General features: G+C 37.0%; 1 protein-coding gene across 7 annotated transcripts in view; it reads left to right on the top strand.

The window, feature by feature from the left end:
* Positions 1 to 10,906: 10,906 nt before the first annotated feature.
* Positions 10,907 to 18,840, top strand: part of PEX5L (peroxisomal biogenesis factor 5 like) — a gene marked incomplete at its 5' end in the record, with an annotated part of 182,541 nt that continues 174,607 nt past the window's right edge. For 4 of the 7 annotated variants that reach the window (XM_082655225.1, XM_082655226.1, XM_082655223.1 and 1 more), the window contains 2 exons: positions 10,907 to 11,014; positions 12,499 to 12,570. In XM_082655225.1, coding sequence (XP_082511351.1) covers positions 10,922 to 11,014; positions 12,499 to 12,570 — 165 coding nt within the window. The remainder of the gene's footprint in view (positions 11,015 to 12,498; positions 12,571 to 18,840) is intronic. The other 3 variants (XM_082655222.1, XM_082655221.1, XM_082655220.1) reach the window with 1 other exon arrangement.

Here is an 18,840-nt window from a genome sequence, read left to right as displayed (position 1 = left end):
TAAAGTTCTCGGTGAAAATGAAAAATGTGTCTTTTATTTTTTCTTAAAAACTGAAGGCACTTTTTGGCCAACCCAATAAATCCACTTTTACGTCATAAAAATACATTTGTGTATATATACATATATATGAGCATATATATTTATACACATATATATGTGTACATCTGTGTATAAATATTGGGGGATGACATCAACAAGAGAGAATAAGAGTGTTTAGGAGTAATGGGAGTTGTTAATCTTTTCCTTTTTGCTATAAAGCAAAAGGATTTCATTAAATGTTTACTGAGCATCATTAATGTGATAAACACACTTCTGCACTTAAAAATTTTTTTTTAGTGTTTCTTATAAGGAGAAGCTTCTGTTTTTATAATCTTAAAAAGCTTTGTCCATGTGGGGCACAGTCTTATATCCATGGCAATTCAGCTGTTCCTTTTACTGGAGCCTCACTTCATCTCTAAAATCCTCACACTCGCCTCCCCAGGACGATTTTGCAAGAGTGCAGAGTTTTTTAAAGACTCTTTATTAAAGTCTACATCTACTTCCAAAGATGTATTTAAATTAATTGAGCTGCAGCCAGCCTCTGTCTCTCAGTACTGTGTTATCAATATAGTGTTCACTTCAGGTATTAATTGGAGATTGCAAGAAAAGTCTTCAAAGAGACCCTACAGGGCTCTCAAGTTGATATAAGCTTCATGCTCTTTTTCACTAAAATTTCTCTGCTCTGTATTGTTCAAGGAGTCTTTCTCATTGTCTCTTTATAATTTTGTGACGACCTCCATAATGCAAGCATCTAAGATTTGGGTTTGATTCCTGAAGAGGAAAAAAAGGAAAAATGCAAAGGTTAGAACTGATGGAAGAAGATCTATATTCACTGGGATGCTGTGGTCTTACAGAAAGAAGTCTGTTCTGTAGCTCTGAGGTTTGCTTACATGTGAATATCCTTCAGTAGTTTGCATGTAACGTAATTATTTTTAAATATAAATAACAAAGGAGTGTCTCATTAAGTTGCGAGAATCCCCAAAGAAACTTTGAGGAGGAAGATAAATATTGTGATTGAATCTACCTTACTCTACCTCACCTTACTCCAGCTTCCCCCCATTATAAAGTTTTATCCTCTGACAAGTTAAAAACAAGTGAAATGCAATGGAAGCAATGAGTAAATACATTCCTTTTCAATATTTTATACTCCCTGGGCAGTTCACTTCTTGGGTTTGCATAAAGAATTCCTGTTGTTGATGTCCAAAATCACAATAAATCCTTTTAGTTGTTCTGCAGTACTGAAAAATTTTGCATTGTATTTTTTTAAAGACTCCCTTTGTTTTTGTCAAATAGCAAGAAACGAAAAGAAAAGTTTAGATATTGCTTTAGAACTTTACAGAGTGCAAAAATATCCTTCATTAAATGCAAAATGTTTTTCTATATTAGTCAAAATATATTCTCTCTTTCTCTGTAGCTATCAATCTCTGTCTCTATCTCTCAAAAGTTTTTTTGTTTCATCGTACTTTTCCTAAAATAATTTTACATGTTACCAAAATAAGTGAGTGCCTAGCATGTGTTGTTTGTAGGCCCATTCACTGCTAATTTAATCCCCGACTACAGAAAATACAGATGCTTTTATCACTTATAGTTGCCAGTATTGAAAAAGTAATCTTATGGTACACAAAGTGATGAATTAAGCATGTCAGTATTAGTGTGTGGTCAGCTCTCAACTAACAACACACCAGTTGTAAAAGACTCCATGGCTGACACACACTGACCACTTTAGTGGCCCTCAGCTGCTCTCCTTGCTCCACTCTTCTTTCCTCCAATCCATTTCCCACACTTAAGCCAGAGTAGGCCTCCTAAAGCACAGATTTGATAATGTCACTCTCCTGCTTAAAACCCTGCGTGGCTCCACATTGCCTTTAACATAAAGATGTGATTTAAGACCCCACCTTCCTCTGCAGCCTCATCTGAGATCACCCTCCCAAAACCCAACTCTGCTTCAGCCACACCGTCCTCCTTTCTGATGTTAGAAGACCCTGCCACCTCCTAACTTTGGTCTTCCCTCTGTATGCCCTCTCTTCCACCTGGATGGCTTGTCCTCATCATTCAAATCCCAGTGTCTCTTCCAGGCATCCTCTGATCTTTACACAAAGTGAAGTCCCATGGTCTCCTTCACATCTCCAGACTCCTCTGTCATAGGTTCCTCACAAGTTTATAACTGCTTGCTTAATTACCTCCTTTCCACTGTAGGCATCGAGCTTTCCGAAACCAGGGGACCACACCTCCCTTGTGGGCTCTAGAGCCCGAGATTTCAGCACATTCATAGTGGATGATCAAAAATACTTAGAGGATGAGTGAATAACACAGCCCCTGACCTCAGGAAGCTCAAAATATAGCGGTAAAATAGACCAAAAATATGGCAAAATCTATTCCATTATCACCTTAGACATGACACCCAAGTCTCTTTTATTGAAAAAAAATTGATATTTTGAATCTATAGAATGTATTAAAAATAAAAGTTTAGTAATATACTTTTATTGTAAAATACAATATATATAAAATGTTTAAAGTAGTACGAGAACAAAATGAATATACTCCATACTTATGCCAAGGAAAAATAAATTACCATATTTGAGAAGCTCCCTCTATCCCTTATCTCATCACCAAATAAGGGAGGTTTTATAGTTGTTTATTTTTTGAAAACCATTTCTTTCTTATCAGCTGATTAAGTCATATGGAATTTCCTGTAAAAATCAACAAAGTGCAAAAAATGCCATGTGTATTTGTATGCATTTGTGCTTATTTTTGGATGTCATATTTTCTGAAGACGTCAGGAGTGATCCACTACCTATTACTCTTTTTGTGATTACTATCACATAACTGTATTAACTGAATCTAGCATGCCTAGTGCTAAAAGGTTGATCATGCATCAACATGAAGCAACCCTTGTTCTAAATTAATACGATTTTGTCTAAACAAACTCATGAAGTATTTGAACGTCTGACATTGTCACACACTCTACCTTGCATCTTCCCAAGTTAAAAAAAAATTGCCTCGTAACTCAAATATACAGTTTCTAGCCATCAGACTCCTTTTTACTTGAGCCAAGGATTCAGAGGATACTTGATCTCAGGTGGTTGGTGACAATACTTTATATAAATAAAACTATGTAAACTTTGCCTTTCATTCTATGCCACTTTATTTTTCCCCTCATTAGCAGTAATACTTTCTATATCAAGCAAGGTGTTAGTTGTTTGTCAAAAAGTTGTGTGTGAAGGGCTACATGTCCCCTGGACTCTGCTGTTTTAATCTTTTAACTGATTGTCACATGTCCAGTGGATAAATGAGCTGTCCATGGCCCAGATCTTTCTTGCACCTGTACATCCTGTGGCTTAGAAGAGCTCCCTGCACAAGTAATTGCCCAGAAGCCTTTATCCATGACAAAGATGAATGGGAACCCAGACCTGCCTACCTTCTAGGGATTTCCATGTCTTATCTATAATGTTGTCATCAATGAATTTATAAGCCATTGCAGAAAAGGGATGAACAAAAGAAGCCATCAGGAGACTGATGGAGAAATGATGAGAGCTGTAGTGTTGTATTAGGATTCCTGAGGTTATCAAGGCCACGGGGGAGAGCCCAGAGGTAAGAGTATTGGGCTATACCTCCAGGGAATATCACTCTCAGGAAGAGGAAAGATATATTCTAAGCTGTTGTGGCTGTGTGTAGATTCATATGAAAAAAAATATCCTCAAGTTATGTTAGCTATAATTTTTAAAAAGCTGGTTACAAGTCAATGAGTCACATAGATGTAGCTTAATGGTAAACAACTTTAACTTTCTGCATAGATTTTCTGGCTGAAGCACAAACTTTGGGTTGACACTTGTCAGAAACAAAATTTCATAGACAAATTTTTCTCAAGCACTGTCATCAGTGTCATCTATGCATCATAGAGGCATAATATACCTGGCAAACAGAATGCTTATAGAGGCAGCGAGTTTTTTCTTTCCTTTTTATTAAAATTAAAAGATTGCTGTTTTCTCTCACAAAGACATGAAATCATCATGTCCAGATCAGTGGTTATAAAGAAGTCATTAGCAGGTGTGCGATGCCAGGTGCACCAACCAAGTGCACCAGTGAGAGGGAAAAGGAGCCACCAGAGAGGCCAGTGATAAGTACTGTTTTTTATTTTGGCGTAACACGCTTCTAGCCCCCGTCTGGTAGGGCCAATGCATATAACAACAAGAAATCATGTCAATAAGGATCAGAAGCAGAGCATCAAGTAACAGTTTGAGTTCTAAAGAGATTATTTCTTATTCTTCTCAAGCTGCAAAAATATAGAATACATAGTTTGTCTTCTTATTAGTTTTTTGGGGGAAAGGAGACTTTTTATGTGATAGTAGTGTTTATTTACCATTTGAGGATCCAAAATAATGGCAGTTCTCTCAGGCCCCTTACCTGTCTTACACCAACAAGCACTCCAGCACTGCTCTTTGAGTGATGACAGGTAAAACTGCCAAATGGGAGTGCTTTTAGTTTCACCTTGCCTTGGAAATAGCGGAAATAGCACCAATACCACATAATGCCAAGAAATCTAGTAGACTGAAATATATATCATTTTTCAATCATCTTCAGCAGGCAGGAAACAATTTTTATGTATCAGTCATTACATGATATACCACTGCATTTACAGCTTCAAGAGCCTAGTCTAGAGGAGATGAGAAAATGATTTTTGTAGAGACAAGAACCTTTCAGATGAAAGAATTGGACTCAGAATTTTCCTGTTAAGTAGGATATCATTTTTTGTTTGTTTTTCTTCTTTGAATGTGGTTTTGTTTGGTTTTGGAAGTGAGGGAGGGTTAAGAAGAGTGTATTTATTGTCCTCAAAGTAATGTGGAACATTGCTGCATCTGACATAACTGAAATTTCAAGTTTAAATTTTGTTTTCTGCCTACTTAATCTCAATAAACCACCCAAGTACTGTACTATTCCTTAGAGCATATGTAACCCCTCTGAGTAGCCATTAGCCATCTTAGCCCCGCCTGAGTCTTGCTACTTTTGTTGGATGTACCAGAGGTAAATACTTACTGCATAGCCCAGAGTAAAGGGAAGTTATTTTCAGAAAACACTGATGATCAAAGAATATGAAATTAAGGACGACGATTAATATCAACGGGAACTGCCTATCACACCCTGTATTCGTCTCAGAAAATTGAGTTGTTTGATCACTTGTTTTTGACTGAGAGCTATAAAAATCCCAGCCCTTTGATCAGAAATCCTCTTCCCTAATCTTAGTGATAGGACCTATCACTAGTACTAGAAATGCAGTTCGCTGATTTGCTTTTCAAATGAAAGTAATGATTTGCTGTAGGGTTAACACATCCTAAACTTTTAGTGCTCTTATTTTGGAAGCTTACTAAACCAATGGTTTTGCTTTTTGAGTTTTAAAATTAAATTAAATTAAATAAACCTTGGAGGAAAGAATCTGTAAAACTGTGATAGTGTGTACTATATGTACTATACTTTAAAAATAGTATATACTATATGTACTATACTTTCCCAATTAGTCTTAGCCTTAAAATCAGCAGATAGATGGACAGATATGCAAAAAGCAAGTATAGTAAAATGTTAGTGGTAGAATCTAGGTAGTAAGTTTACAGATGCTCACTGTAAAATTCTTGTAAATTTGCTGTATGTTTGATTTCTTATGATAAAATATTGGAAAAGATATGTAAGAAGGTGCATACCTAATACTGAACTTGTGTTCTTGAGAAAATGTCATCGTACAATGACATAAGATTGAGCAACCTAATGGATATTTATGTTGGAGAATTCTCATCTTTGAAAAACCTGGAAAATAGAAAATATTCTAAGAAGCTTTAAAACTCTTCAGGTTATTTTCTTATAGACCAAGAGCCACTCTAAAGATAGGAAAGGCAGCATTAAGGAGGGTCTTCAAGACTATAGTGAAAATTATAATGTGCATCACTGCCATTTTATTGTTCAACTAGTAAGTAACTGGAATATCTATTTTCCCAATTACACTTAGCCTTAAAATCAAAAAATAACTAAATATCTGGTCATATGCATATGACTTAAAACATGGTTTAAAATACATCAACATATTTGTTGTGCTTACATTTCTTTTTTCACCCAGCAATATATCTTTAGGACAGAGTTTGATTACCATATGTTATGTTTGCTCAAGCCTGGCCCGAAACTAAAAAATTACACCCTGTGGCTGTTTTGTTTTTCCATAACATCACAGTTGGTGGGGGGAGAACACAATTGTGAATGTCTTTAAAAAAGAAAAAAAATAGTTCTTGAAAAATGCCAAGTGTAATAAGCACCTCTGCAAATAATTCTCTGTAATGAATTTCCCCTTCAGAAGGTTGATTTCCTCCATCTATGAGAAAAATAAAAGATCTGCAAATTGTCCTTTTAATTGGTAAGGTGACTACTTTCTATTTAAAAGGTCTGTCCAGGCTTATGTCCTAAATGGAGAAACTCTCAAGCTTTTATTTCAAGTCTTTGGGGAGAAACTCCTCCCTCGTTTTCTGTTTTCTCCTTTCATTGTTTCTTTGGCTCCCACAGCAGTGGTGTTGGTAGATGTGCTGACACTGCAGATCTTTTAAAAAAAGAAGGGACATGGGACCAAAATATCAAAAACTGAAAGCTAATATTATAAGGGAGAGTGAAGAGGAAAGGGACATATTAAATACAATAAACAAAACATCCACTTCGCCATCCTACCACACTGGCCACAAGAGACAGAAGCAATAACTGTACCATGAAACTTACATTTAAAGAAAAAAAAAACTAGTATTTATCCCTCCAGAAACATATTAAAGGAAGGGTAAAGCCCTGACCCAGTCGCTTTTCTGCAAAGTAGACTTAAAATGAGTCTTTTCTATTGGCAATTGTACAGATCTCTCAAGCAATCATATTTTGTTTTCTTTCTTATTATTATTATAAAAGAAATTCATTCTTATTCCAAAAAGAACTGCCAAGTATAAAGAGAACACACAAATCATGCATAATTCCATCGCCCAGAGAAAAGGATTTTTAATATTTGGTATATATCCTTCTAGATTTTTCTTATGTAAATATATACCACAAAATTGTAAATTTTGAAAGAGAAACATGCAGTTTTTCTCCAAAAGCACTTTGTTCTTACTTTCTTGCTTCACGAATTATTCCCCTTCACCCTCTGGTATCTACATTTTCACTTTCATTACTGCTCCTTCTTGAACTATGAACATACTCAATACCTTTACACAAGGAAATGGGGGAAAAACTATAACTTTCCTAGTATTCTCACTCTGTATTTTTTGTCTTTTCACTAGCATTCTTGATCCTCTTTCTCTCTCGCTCTTTTTTTTTTTTTTTTTTTTTTTTGCGTTATGTGGGCCTCTCACTGTCGTGGCCTCTCTCGTTGCGGAGCACAGGCTCCGGGCATGCTGGCTCAGCGGCCATGGCTTATGGGCCTAGCCGCTCTGCGGCATGTGGGATCTTCCTGGACCAGGGCACGAACCCGTGTCCCCTGCATCGGCAGGTGGACTCTCAACCACTGCGCCACCAGGGAAGCCCTCGCTCTTTTTTTTTTTAAGCTGTGGCATAAGAACACTTAAGATGAGATCTACCACCTTAACAAATTTTCCCCTTTCCCTTTTTATTCAAGTTTTCTAAGGGAAAATAAGTCCTCTCTCACCCTTACCACCAATATATTCATTAATTTACTCTAATCTTGGTTCCACCTTCACTAATTCTTCCGTTCCTAACATCCTTGATGACTTCCAAAATGCCAAATACAGTGAAAGTGTGCAGTTCTCCTTATTTAACCTTTCATCAGCATTTGACACCATTTATGACTTGTTTTCCTTGGACTGCATTCTGGTTCTCCTCCTAAACCTATGGCCACTCCTATTCTGCCTCCTTCACTGGGTTCTTTTCTTTGGCCCATTCTTTAAATGTAATGATTCTCCATGACTCCAGCCTTAGTCCTCTTCTCTTCTGACTCTACATTTTCTTTTTTAATGAGTTCGACCACTCCTACAATTTTAATTATCCCCATCAATCCATATGTCTTGCCGTATCTCTCTTCTAAAAATATAGATCCATATAACCAAGCGGCCAGCTGGATCTTTGCACTTGGATGAACTTTCCACAGACACCTAAAACTCAGCAAGTATCTTCTTAGCACAGTATGTGCTCCCCCCTCTCGCTGATATCCTGTTCACCTGGTGGCAACACCATGTAACAGCTGTAACGGTGTAAATAACAACAAAGACATTTCTGAAAATACATGATACAGACCTGACCACTGAAAGAAGTAATATTTGCATTTATTTTGACATCTATAGTCAATCATAAGTTGCATTTGGGACTAATTCATACAGTTAGTTCTAAAAAGGGCTGCTAGAGAATTTGATAATTAGGAGGCCATTGGTGACCGTCAAGAATGCAACTATAGTAAATTGCAACCTGATTGTGATTGGTTTAGAAGTGAAGAGAAAGGAAGGAACTATGGCTAGTGAGCACGGACCACTCTTTCAAGCTTGATGGTAAAGAGATAAGAGAGATTAAATGAATGTCATTAGGGGAAAGCAGATGTGAGGAAGTCGTCTTTTAGAACAGGGAAAACTGAGCAGTTTTGCAGGCTGCAGGAAGGAAGGCGGTCGTGAAGAAGGGATTGAAGGTAGGAAAAATAAGAAGATAGGAACTGAATACTGACAACCACAAAGGGAGTAGGAAGGTCTTTGCTTCTTTTGTGTATATTATTATTCTTCATTAACATTTGCTTAAATAAATTCAGGTCTACTATTTATCACATTGCAGTATTAAATAAGTAATAGTCATAATATTTTTTGTAATTTTATATGCAAACCTTTATATTTATTTTGACATCTATAGTTAGGCAAAAATTGTCATTGAGGCTAATTTGTACAATTAATTAAATCATGTGTTCCTTTTCCTTTTCAAAACTTCCCTTATATATTCCATTCCTAGTGAGTATGATGAATCCTCTTAATTCAACCCATATACAACTAGTAGCTTTCAGTTAAAACTCTTACTTTTTCATAGACTCATAACTCTTATTCTAAAATGAACATTGGGTACTTCATTTGTCAGGTCTCTATCCCATCAAATTTTATTATTGTTTTGTTACTTACTTGCAAATTTTCCTTATATAATACATTCTATGTCTGTGGCCATATATGGTTTTCCTATACAGTTTCCAAGTTTTATGGTTTATTTAGTTCAAGTGAATAAACCCAGCTTTCTGTTTCACTTTTGTGGAGGTAGATAGGGTCAAGGAGAGCTGGTGGAACATTTACAGAGAGGAAAGATTACCAGTTAGGCTCGATGTTCCTAAGAAAACAACAGCTCTGATTCAGTGGTATTAAAAAATTTGGCAGTACTAAAAAATAACTAGATAGTTTTCCTACCAGTTACTCAGAAAGGGTTCATAATGTGTGAGGGAGAGGGGAGATACTGTGTTTGGAGTTTCAGAGACTGGACACTTATCCTGAGCTGAAAGCTTCTCACAGGGAGGGAGGCATTCTCAGCAAATGATGACTATTTCCTTCCTTTCCTCACTTCTCCCACCTCGAGGTCCTCACTGTTTTAGCTTCACTGCACTGATGCTCCCTCCTCAGCTGCACTGTTTTAGCTCCACTGCACTGACGCTCCCTCCTCAGCTGCACTGTTTTAGCTCCACTGCACTGATGCTCCCTCCTCAGCTGCACATAGGGGAGCAGTGCACAAAATCGGCTCTCCACAAGCAGCATGCTCAGGCTGAGGTGGACAGGGGCCTAACCTTACTGCCTCAGTTGAAATCCTCAGCCCCAGTGGCTGCCAGGGGAGGTGGGCGGAGCACAGGAAGTGATTACCCTCGGGCTTCTCCTCCCACAGAAGCCCTGCCTCCTCACGCTTGGACAGTGGGGAGGTTAGCTTTCTTTCTCCTTCTAGTTCAGTCCTTTGGCTAATGTGAGAGACCACGCAGAAACTATGGAGTTGCTTTTTGTGCTTGACAAAGTGCAGAGATAGAAGACAGGGATTCCCGGCTGGGAGGAGGGAGGAGAGCTGAAGACCCCGGCCTGGGCTGGCTGATCTAAGCAGTCAAAGTGGGAAGCTGAGTGCTTGAAAGAGGATTATACTCGCACTAGAAATAAGCAGTAAGTGAGCGAATAACCATTATGGCTTAGAAAAGACTTAATCCCCCTGGGTTATGGGGTGAGCTAGAAAATATTGCTTAACTCTAGAGTAAAACTGGAAGGCTTCTGACTCTGTGTACAGTTGTCTGCTGTTTGGAAAGTAGGGGCTTAAGAGCAAGCCCAGAGCCTCCCCCACTCTTGGAAAATGCCAACTTCTACTTAGCAATAGTTGGGGATATAATCTCATTCCCTAGCCTCTTCCTGGTAAAATTTAGTAATAAACCAGATAGGGAGTTGGGATTAAACTGGAAAAGTGGAATCTGGTATTGGCAGAAATGGCGATCTTGAATTACGTTCTGTGAATGCCGACATTGTTATATCTATTAGCAGTGATTTGCTAATCACAAGAAAGTCTGGGGCAGGACATTGAAAAGGGAGAATTGAAAGCTTTTATGACAGAGAAGCTGAGTAGTCCATATGCGTGAGATGAAATATAAAAATGTGTATAATAATAGATGGAGGGGTTTTTTGAGCATTAAACTAGAAAAGCAGTCAGGGAACATATACTTGGATATAAGCTAGAAAAGAAGAAATTTTAGTTTCAGTAATTTTTTGTGCAAACCCCAAATTTCACAATGTTTACAAAGTCAAGACAGTGATTCGGGGATACTTCGATTATTGTGGTACACTATAAATACTGCTGCTGGGCAAGATCTGTGGTTCTCTGGTCAGCAAGTTCTGGCAATGAAGCCACTGCCGCTGGTGCAAAGAATTCTGGGATGTCTGACAGTGATATGGATGGAAAGACCCACATTCCATCTCTACTTAATGTCCTTTTGTCCAGAAGTCGGGTCATGCACATGAGCTACTTGGTAAGTATACAGATCAATATTCAGAAAGGCATTTCTTAATGTTTTGCATTAGAGGGTCTCTGGACAATATCTTATGGCAACCAGTGTACTAAAGCAAAGTGGTAGGAAGGAAGTCCATCTTGATCAAAACCAACCTTGTTCTTTTTGTTTTCCATCAGTCCTGAAATGGAACCTCAAATGAGGACAAGAATAATAATAGAGAGAAATACTGTGGCCATCTGTTCTGTTCTAAGTGGTTAAACTCATTAATATATGAATGAGAATTCAGATTTTATTTATGCATCCTAGTACTTGAAGATTCAGAAAAATATCTTTATTACAGAAAAACAACCCACAAAAATAGGAGGTATGTTTATTGGAGAGGAAATATGGAAATCTGCTTTTGAAATGTTATAGGAGAAAAAACAGACAAGAATCGTTTCCCACAGTATAAAGAAGATTTATGTCATGTTCGCTGAAGGTTGTAATTCTTCCCCCAATGAGATGAGGATCCTAATATGACACAGTAGATACAAACATAAGAAATATTTTTAATTCCCTTAATTCTAGTTGATATAATTAATACCGAGAGCAAGAATTGCTTTTTTAAAAAATAATAACCTTGGATTACAGCTAATTATGTAGTGAATTTTCTTTTCTTTTTCTTACTGGTCCTCTATGAAGGTACTATGTTTCTGAAATTATGAAGAAGCAACTGTCATTCCAAATGATATTTCGTTTAACCATTGCACTGGGAGAAAGAAAAAGAAAAGACTCAGACGTATTATCTTTCTCCTGTAACACAACAGTAAAATGGTTGTAATGATCTATGTCCTTTTCTAACTTATGAAGTTATGAACTTTTGCTATGGGGAAGATAGATGGGGGAAAATGCCAATAAAATACATTTTTTAAAATGGTCCGTACCCTACCAACTTTTCAAACTACCTAATTTTGAAAATTATTTTACTTATCTTTTTAAAATTATTTCTGAGTTGTTTTGCCAATGTTAGTTTTCATCAGATTTATAAGCAAATACAGAAAATCTGAAGATTCGTTACCTGAGTGGTGTTATTCTTGCTTAGTCTTAAAAATATATAAAGGATTAAAATAAAACATTTAATAGTTGAAATCTTAAGCATAATATAATCACTGAATGCAGTTTCAATCTTTAAGAAAAATGTGCTGGGACTCTTTAAGGAGTTGCTTATTTATCTCAAATTATTAAAGAATCTTTTCTAAAAATATACAATTGAAGAAAGAAAGGAAGCATAACAATATTCAGAGAAGGATTAAAAGTATAATTTGGATGGGAGAGGCTAAGCAGAAGCCAGCAGTTTAATAAAGATATTTTCTGTTGTCCATGAGAGATTGGCATAAAGAATGATGTATTATGACAGTGAACAATGCTAAGAAAAGACTTTTATCTTTAAAAAGTATTAAATGGGAATTAACATTATTAATGGAAAGAAACTAAATGATCATTTAAAATTATTCTTTCGCAAGAAAAGTAAAGAAAAAGGATATGGAAAACTAAGCAGTGATGAAGACCTGAAAATAATTGTTGATCAAAAGCAGGTAAGTGAATGCTTACATACATTTTCTAATGTTGCATTGTAGATTTTTGACAACTGAAGCCCTTTGAGCTTTCAGCCCTGCCCTGGAAGCTATATTAGCTTAGCTCATCTAACTGAGGCCTGCATAATAAGATAGATTTTGAAAGCAGCTAAGCCTCCTGTCTAACGCCTCTGATGCACTGACTTCTGCATGATGTCAACATGTATGTCCTGTATGTAAGAATGATGAAAAATAAAGCAGAGCAAGATAAGAGAATTTTTGGAAATTACAAGCCCCACTTAAAAAATGAAATCAGTACAATGATAATTTGTTGGAAAAAAATATTTAAATAAGAACCAGAAAGTAAATTATTTTGAAAATGAGAAATGCTACTATTAGTGTAAGACAATAAATATAAGTTAAGAGGACAGGGATATAAGACTTTAAAAAACTGAGAAGTTTAAACATATTGCCCAATTTACTTCCTCAGATTGTCTGCAGTAAATTTAGACACTTTTTTTTAAAAACAAACAAAAAAAAGAAGATATTTAATATTCTTTAATACTGCTTGTGATTTGAGAAACATCTAGCTTATATTTCATATGGGCCCATAAGGTGAAATGAAAACTGCTTAATATACCATAAACAATGACAGGTAATGGAAGGTATCCAACTCGTGCCACTGAATTGGCATTAGCCCTTAACGTCTTTGTTAATTATCAGGGAGACAAGATAACTGCACATCTATTTCATGTGTAAGTGGCTCTGATTCTGTTGTAAGCTCAGGTGGAGACAGAGAAATAATTCAAAGGAATCTGAGCAGATGAAGAAGTTAGAAAGAAGGCAGTCAGCAAGTTACAGAAAGCCAAGTTGAATTTAGACAGTTTCCTAATCAATCATGCAGTCTGTTTTGCATCGTGGTAATTGCATTAAAGGAGCCATTGTGTCTATTTCTGAAAAAAGGAAAAATGACCATCAGAAGATAGCAACCAGAAACAATTAACTTACCAACTGGCTTATTAGGCCTGGAATAATTAAAGTAACTGAAGTGGTCTTCTGGGGAAAACTGAACAAAGCATCTCCCCAGGAGGTGCAGAGTATGTCCATACTACAGGGTTCACTCAAACTACCTGCAAGTTTTTCTTGCCTTATCTTCACTCTCCTCCTGCTCCTGAGTAAACCAGGGTGGAAGAGTGTTGGATATGGCCCTGTGTTTCTACTCAGCGCCAAATTGTCAGTCGGTTAATAAGATAAGTGGGACTGGAGCCTGAGTGCTCTGCTGGGCTATTAGCTATCATTTTAACTATGCCAGATTAATTACTTGGGGTGTGTGATCTCCATCTCCCATAGATCCTGTGCTGTAGACTAGCATTCTGATGAAAGGACTGGACCTCTCTGGCAAATGAACTAGTAAAATACAATTGAGTATATTATGAGAACATATATACCTATAAATTTCTCTATTAAAATTAAAAGTTTTACTTTTTATTTCTTCTTTAATCATGTAGAAGTTAAATTTTTGTACTTCTTTATCATTTGTACTTCTTTACTATCATTCTATCCCCAAAGCTGCTTTTGTTTTCTTTCTTTCTTTTCTTTAGTTTTTCCTAAAGCTTCTTTTTGTTTTAAGTGAATTTGGGGATTCAGAAAAGGGAGTCATTGTTCTTTTATTCTCGTGGCACTTTTCACAAAATTTATATTGTTGTGCCTAAACACATTTTATTAACTGTTTAGCAATCTTTTAAAAAAGAGAATGCACTTTCCTGCTTCTTCAGAAAATAACACTTTTCTTGCCTGGATCAAATGAGGGAGGATTCAGTTTCTCAGTCACTGTTGTCTCTGTAGTTATCATGTTTCCTCCGGTGCCGTTGGACCAGTTGGCACCAGTTGGCAGTGACCCAGCTTTGCTGAGTCATTCATGTCAAAACATGTCTCAAAAGATGAGTAATTATGAATATGAGTTGGCTTTGGTGTTTGCTGTTGGCAGTAAGAGTAGTCCTTCCTTTTGGGGAAGGTTTATTTGGTGTTGATGTAATGAACAAATCCTAGGTAGAAACAATGACAGCGTTGACATCTCGAAGAAAAATATTTGGGAAAACACTCTAATTAGTCTTTATAACACTACAAAAAAATTCTTCCTAAGTTTAAGAGATCAACTTTAAAAGTGTATGTGTGTTTATGTGTGGATGTGGTAAAACACTTTTTTCTAATAGTGCTTCATCTCACAGTTGTTATATATATTTTGGCAGGGGGGAAGGAATCTTTATGTTCAATTTAGTCTTCCTGTGTCTTTTCAGAAACATGGTAGAAATTTGTTAGTCAATCTTCATATAATTGCAAAAAGCTTTAAATAAAATAGTTGGAGTGCTGTGAAGGGCAGAAGTCTACTAAGCTCATTTAATCTGTCATTCAGAAGCTGTTGCTCTACAAATGCTGTGCAAGCTATATGCCGTTTTATCAGTCCTGTGATTTGCCAGTCTTGTACTTCCACAGAAAGCCCACAATTTTGCTTATGTAAGCAAATTAATAGCAGAAGCAGCCCAGAGTATGAGGATTTTGTTCACTCTGGCTGCCCACATTCAAGGGGGTAAAAGGTGATTTCTGTGTTATTTCTACATAAGAAAAAGTAATTTTGGAAATGTGTAAGGTTTTCTTCTAAAAGGCAATATTGTGCTTCTCTTTTTGTGAAATTTGAGTGGCAAGATTTATTTGAGATACACATGAAAACATTCCAGAGAATTCTTAGATTAGTGTTGATGTCCTAAAGTAATAGGAGCTGCCATATAATATGTAATCACACACCCACGCACTTCTATAGCCATTTAAATATAAATGTATCACATTGGCATTGAAGTCCATATTCTCCAAAAATCCCTAGAGTTTTCAAATTTCAAGCATAGGAAAGTAATCAAAGGAAGCATTAGATAAAAATCTTTATACCTCTAAAACCCAGACATTTGATATAAATATATACAGATATTTCATTATGTGTATAATTATATAACATATATAATAGACATATATACAGTTATTATATACATATAATTATAATAAAATATATAAAATTAGTTCTATATTTGGCTTTCTAGAATAAATACATATTTAAAAGAAATTTTAAATATGGATTTTGGATTATTCTTATTATTTATTAAAATATTCTTTCCTGACTGGAAGGGGGTGCATCTTGTTTAGGAATAGATTTCATGTACAAATGAATTTTCTTTGAAGTTGCTGAGATATCAGGGGTGGGAGTGGGGGAGTAGATGGTCAAGTACCTTGAGTAAGTGATTAAAAACATTAGCCACTTTGAATAAATTATAAATTAATTCTATTTTAAATTACTATTTTTAATTACAATAGAGTCAGTTTAACTCAAGGTTTGTGATATGTTCACCAAGATAGCTTTTTTCCTAAAATATTTTCAAATTCCAAGCAGACTTAAAGGAGGTAACCAAGGCTGACACAAAATTATAGAATATTATCACTATAAAGGGGATACACTTGTAGGTTCAAGCATTTTTCAAAATAGTTTTCACAGTATGTCATAGATTTAGTTGACTGTAGGACTCAGAGTTGCAGCTGCATATCTTTCAGTGCAATAAGGTGGGGAAATGTCAAATGTCAACCCATGACAAAGGGAACAAGTGTATATGGACCAGAACCATGGTTCTCAAGTTTTAGCAGCCTCAGAATCCTCTAGAGGGCTTCTCAGAACACAGATTGCTGGGCCCCACCCACCCCCCAGAGTTTCTGATTCTGCAGGTCGAGAGGTAGGGCCCAAGAATTTGGATTTCTAAGTCCTCAGTTCCCACTGCTGGTCCCAGACCATACTTTGAGAATGGCTGGGTCAAAGGAAATAACTCTTGCAGTTCTAAAGAGAAAAAGCATACGTATGACCTGTGATAAATTTGACATTCTTCAACTGGGCATTACCTCGAAACCTAAAAACTAGAATTCATAGACATCCAGTATAATGATGCTGAAAACAAGAAAATCACGGACATTTACAACTAAAGGTGCCTTAAAGACCCAGGTTTGCATCTGACTGAATTCCACTTAGTAGCCTTGTGTTCTTGTGGTAGTCTTGTGAGTTGAGGTGTTTCCTTATTTGTAAAATACTACTCTTCTCTTCCCAGCTCTTAGAGTTTCTCTAAGAAGATGAATTTATAACCATTATGTCATTTTAAGTAGCTAGTCATCACCACCTATTAGTCTGCTTGGCCTGCCATACAAAATACCATAGACTGGGTGGCTTAAACAACACAGATTTCTTTCTCACAGCTCTGGCGGCTAGAAAGTCCAAGATAAACAGACTGGCATGGTTGGTTTCTGGCGAAGGCTCTCTTCCTGACCTGTAGATAACCAACTTCTCACTTTATCCTCACATCCTCATATGGCAGAGAGAGAAAGAGAGAGAGAGAGAGAGAGAGAGAGAGAGAGAGAGAGAGAGAGAGAGAGAGCTCTGGTGTGTCTTCCTCTTTTTAGGGCCCCATTCTTGAGGCATCATTTAACCATTATCACCTCCTTGCAGGCCTGTCTCCAAATACAGACACATTAAGGGTTAGGGCTTCAACATGTGAATTTGGAGGGGACACAAACATTCAGTCCATAACACCACCACACAACCCCAATTCAGCAGACAGGAACATTGAGATCTAGAAAGGTGAATTGAGTTTCCCCTGAGTCCCTGCTTAGGTACACAGAGAGGACTGGAAGCCAGCCTTCCCTCCCAATGTGCAAGCCAGTACACCATCTATCATCCTATATAGCTCTCTGTGGTTGCCCATTACTGGTCATCCCATAGGTGGGCATTAAGAAGCTGTTTTGCTTCAGTACTCTAATTATATAAAATAACCATCTACTAGGAAGTATCATAATTGGCCAGTATTTATTTATTGAACCCTCACAGGGATAATCTTTTCCACAAACACACCTTAACAGTTTACTTCCCTCTTGGCCCCTATAGCTTATTAGGAGAGAAAAGTCCTTCAAAACAAATGTGCACAAAATTAGAGCTGAAGGGTGGTTGTTGCCATCCACTCACCCTTCCCGTCCCTACACAGCCTCCTCCAAGAGGGCCTTGACCAGACGTGAGAAGTACCATGGGGAGAGACAACACATACCTTTCTTAGCCCAAAACCCTTGTGAGAGTCTCCTTTTAAATTTGTAGGAGAAGCCCGAGCAGAAAGCAATGGAAACTAGAATTTCTGTGATTTTTCTCTAAAGAAAAAGAAGAGACAAAGCATCGCCACCCCCTTGTGTTTCCAGTAGCACATAAGCATTTGAGTAGGATTGTAATTTTATCCTAGTGGTCATTGTGGGAATGCATCCTAAAGAGGAGAATATAGGCCAACGTAAAAGAAAAATGGAAGAATGAGAAAAATAGATTAACAGGAAAAGATACGGAGCTTCCTTCTGCTGCCAGTTAGTGTGGTCATACCACCATCTAAGCAGCTGACCTGATTCTCGGACTCATAAATAGTAAAAGGAATGGGGGTGATATGTATCACTGCCTTGTTGTACTCAGCACCATCTGGCCAGTGCTTTTTTTGCCATATCAATATGGTGACTTAATTTAAATATAAGTCACATCCCATTTACCTCTGAGAAGGCTTCTAAAGCATGAGACCCTGTCTCTTGGCGTCACGTATAACACTCTCCCTGGGTACCTTCTTGGAACCCCATGTTGGCCACCAAGAACAGAAACCCCCTTTAGACTTGCAGAAAAGAAACAAGCTGGGCAGCCTGGAGATTCTGAAGCAGGATACTGTGAGACTCTGGAAGCACCAAACACATTATGCCGTTGTGGTTGCCCCCATTATGCTCACAGCAGACATAGGCTCATTAGCATTTTCCTCGGAAAGATTGATAGATGAGAAATGGTTCAATGAAAATAAGCCATATTTAGGTGTGATGAGAGAGGCCAAAGCTTTTCAAATTTGCTCTCTATCTGAAATCAGCATTGGAGTAAACAGAGATTCACTACTGTAGTCCAATCAGTGCCATCTTGTCAGCAAAGCTATTTATCATCAATAAATGTAGAAGGCAAGGGGAAAGTTTTGCACAAGGTTAAATAGAAAAATTACTGGGATAAAGGCATTTTTACCCATCTTTTATTCCTAAATATTACCTATTTGTGTCAAGTGATATGAAAATAGTTCTGAGTTACTGGTAATTGAGAAGGGGGTGAGGGGTGGAAATCACAGTAATGCAAAATATCTTACTTTATTTTTCCTTGTAAACTCACAATGCTGAGAGGTTTTTTTGGTTTTTTGAATTGATGCATTTCAA

Source organism: Grampus griseus (assembly GCF_964374135.1).
Source record: "Grampus griseus genome assembly, chromosome: 5".
NCBI classification, from domain to species: Eukaryota; Metazoa; Chordata; class Mammalia; order Artiodactyla; family Delphinidae; genus Grampus; species Grampus griseus.
This window is presented reverse-complemented; position numbering and strand designations above follow the sequence as displayed.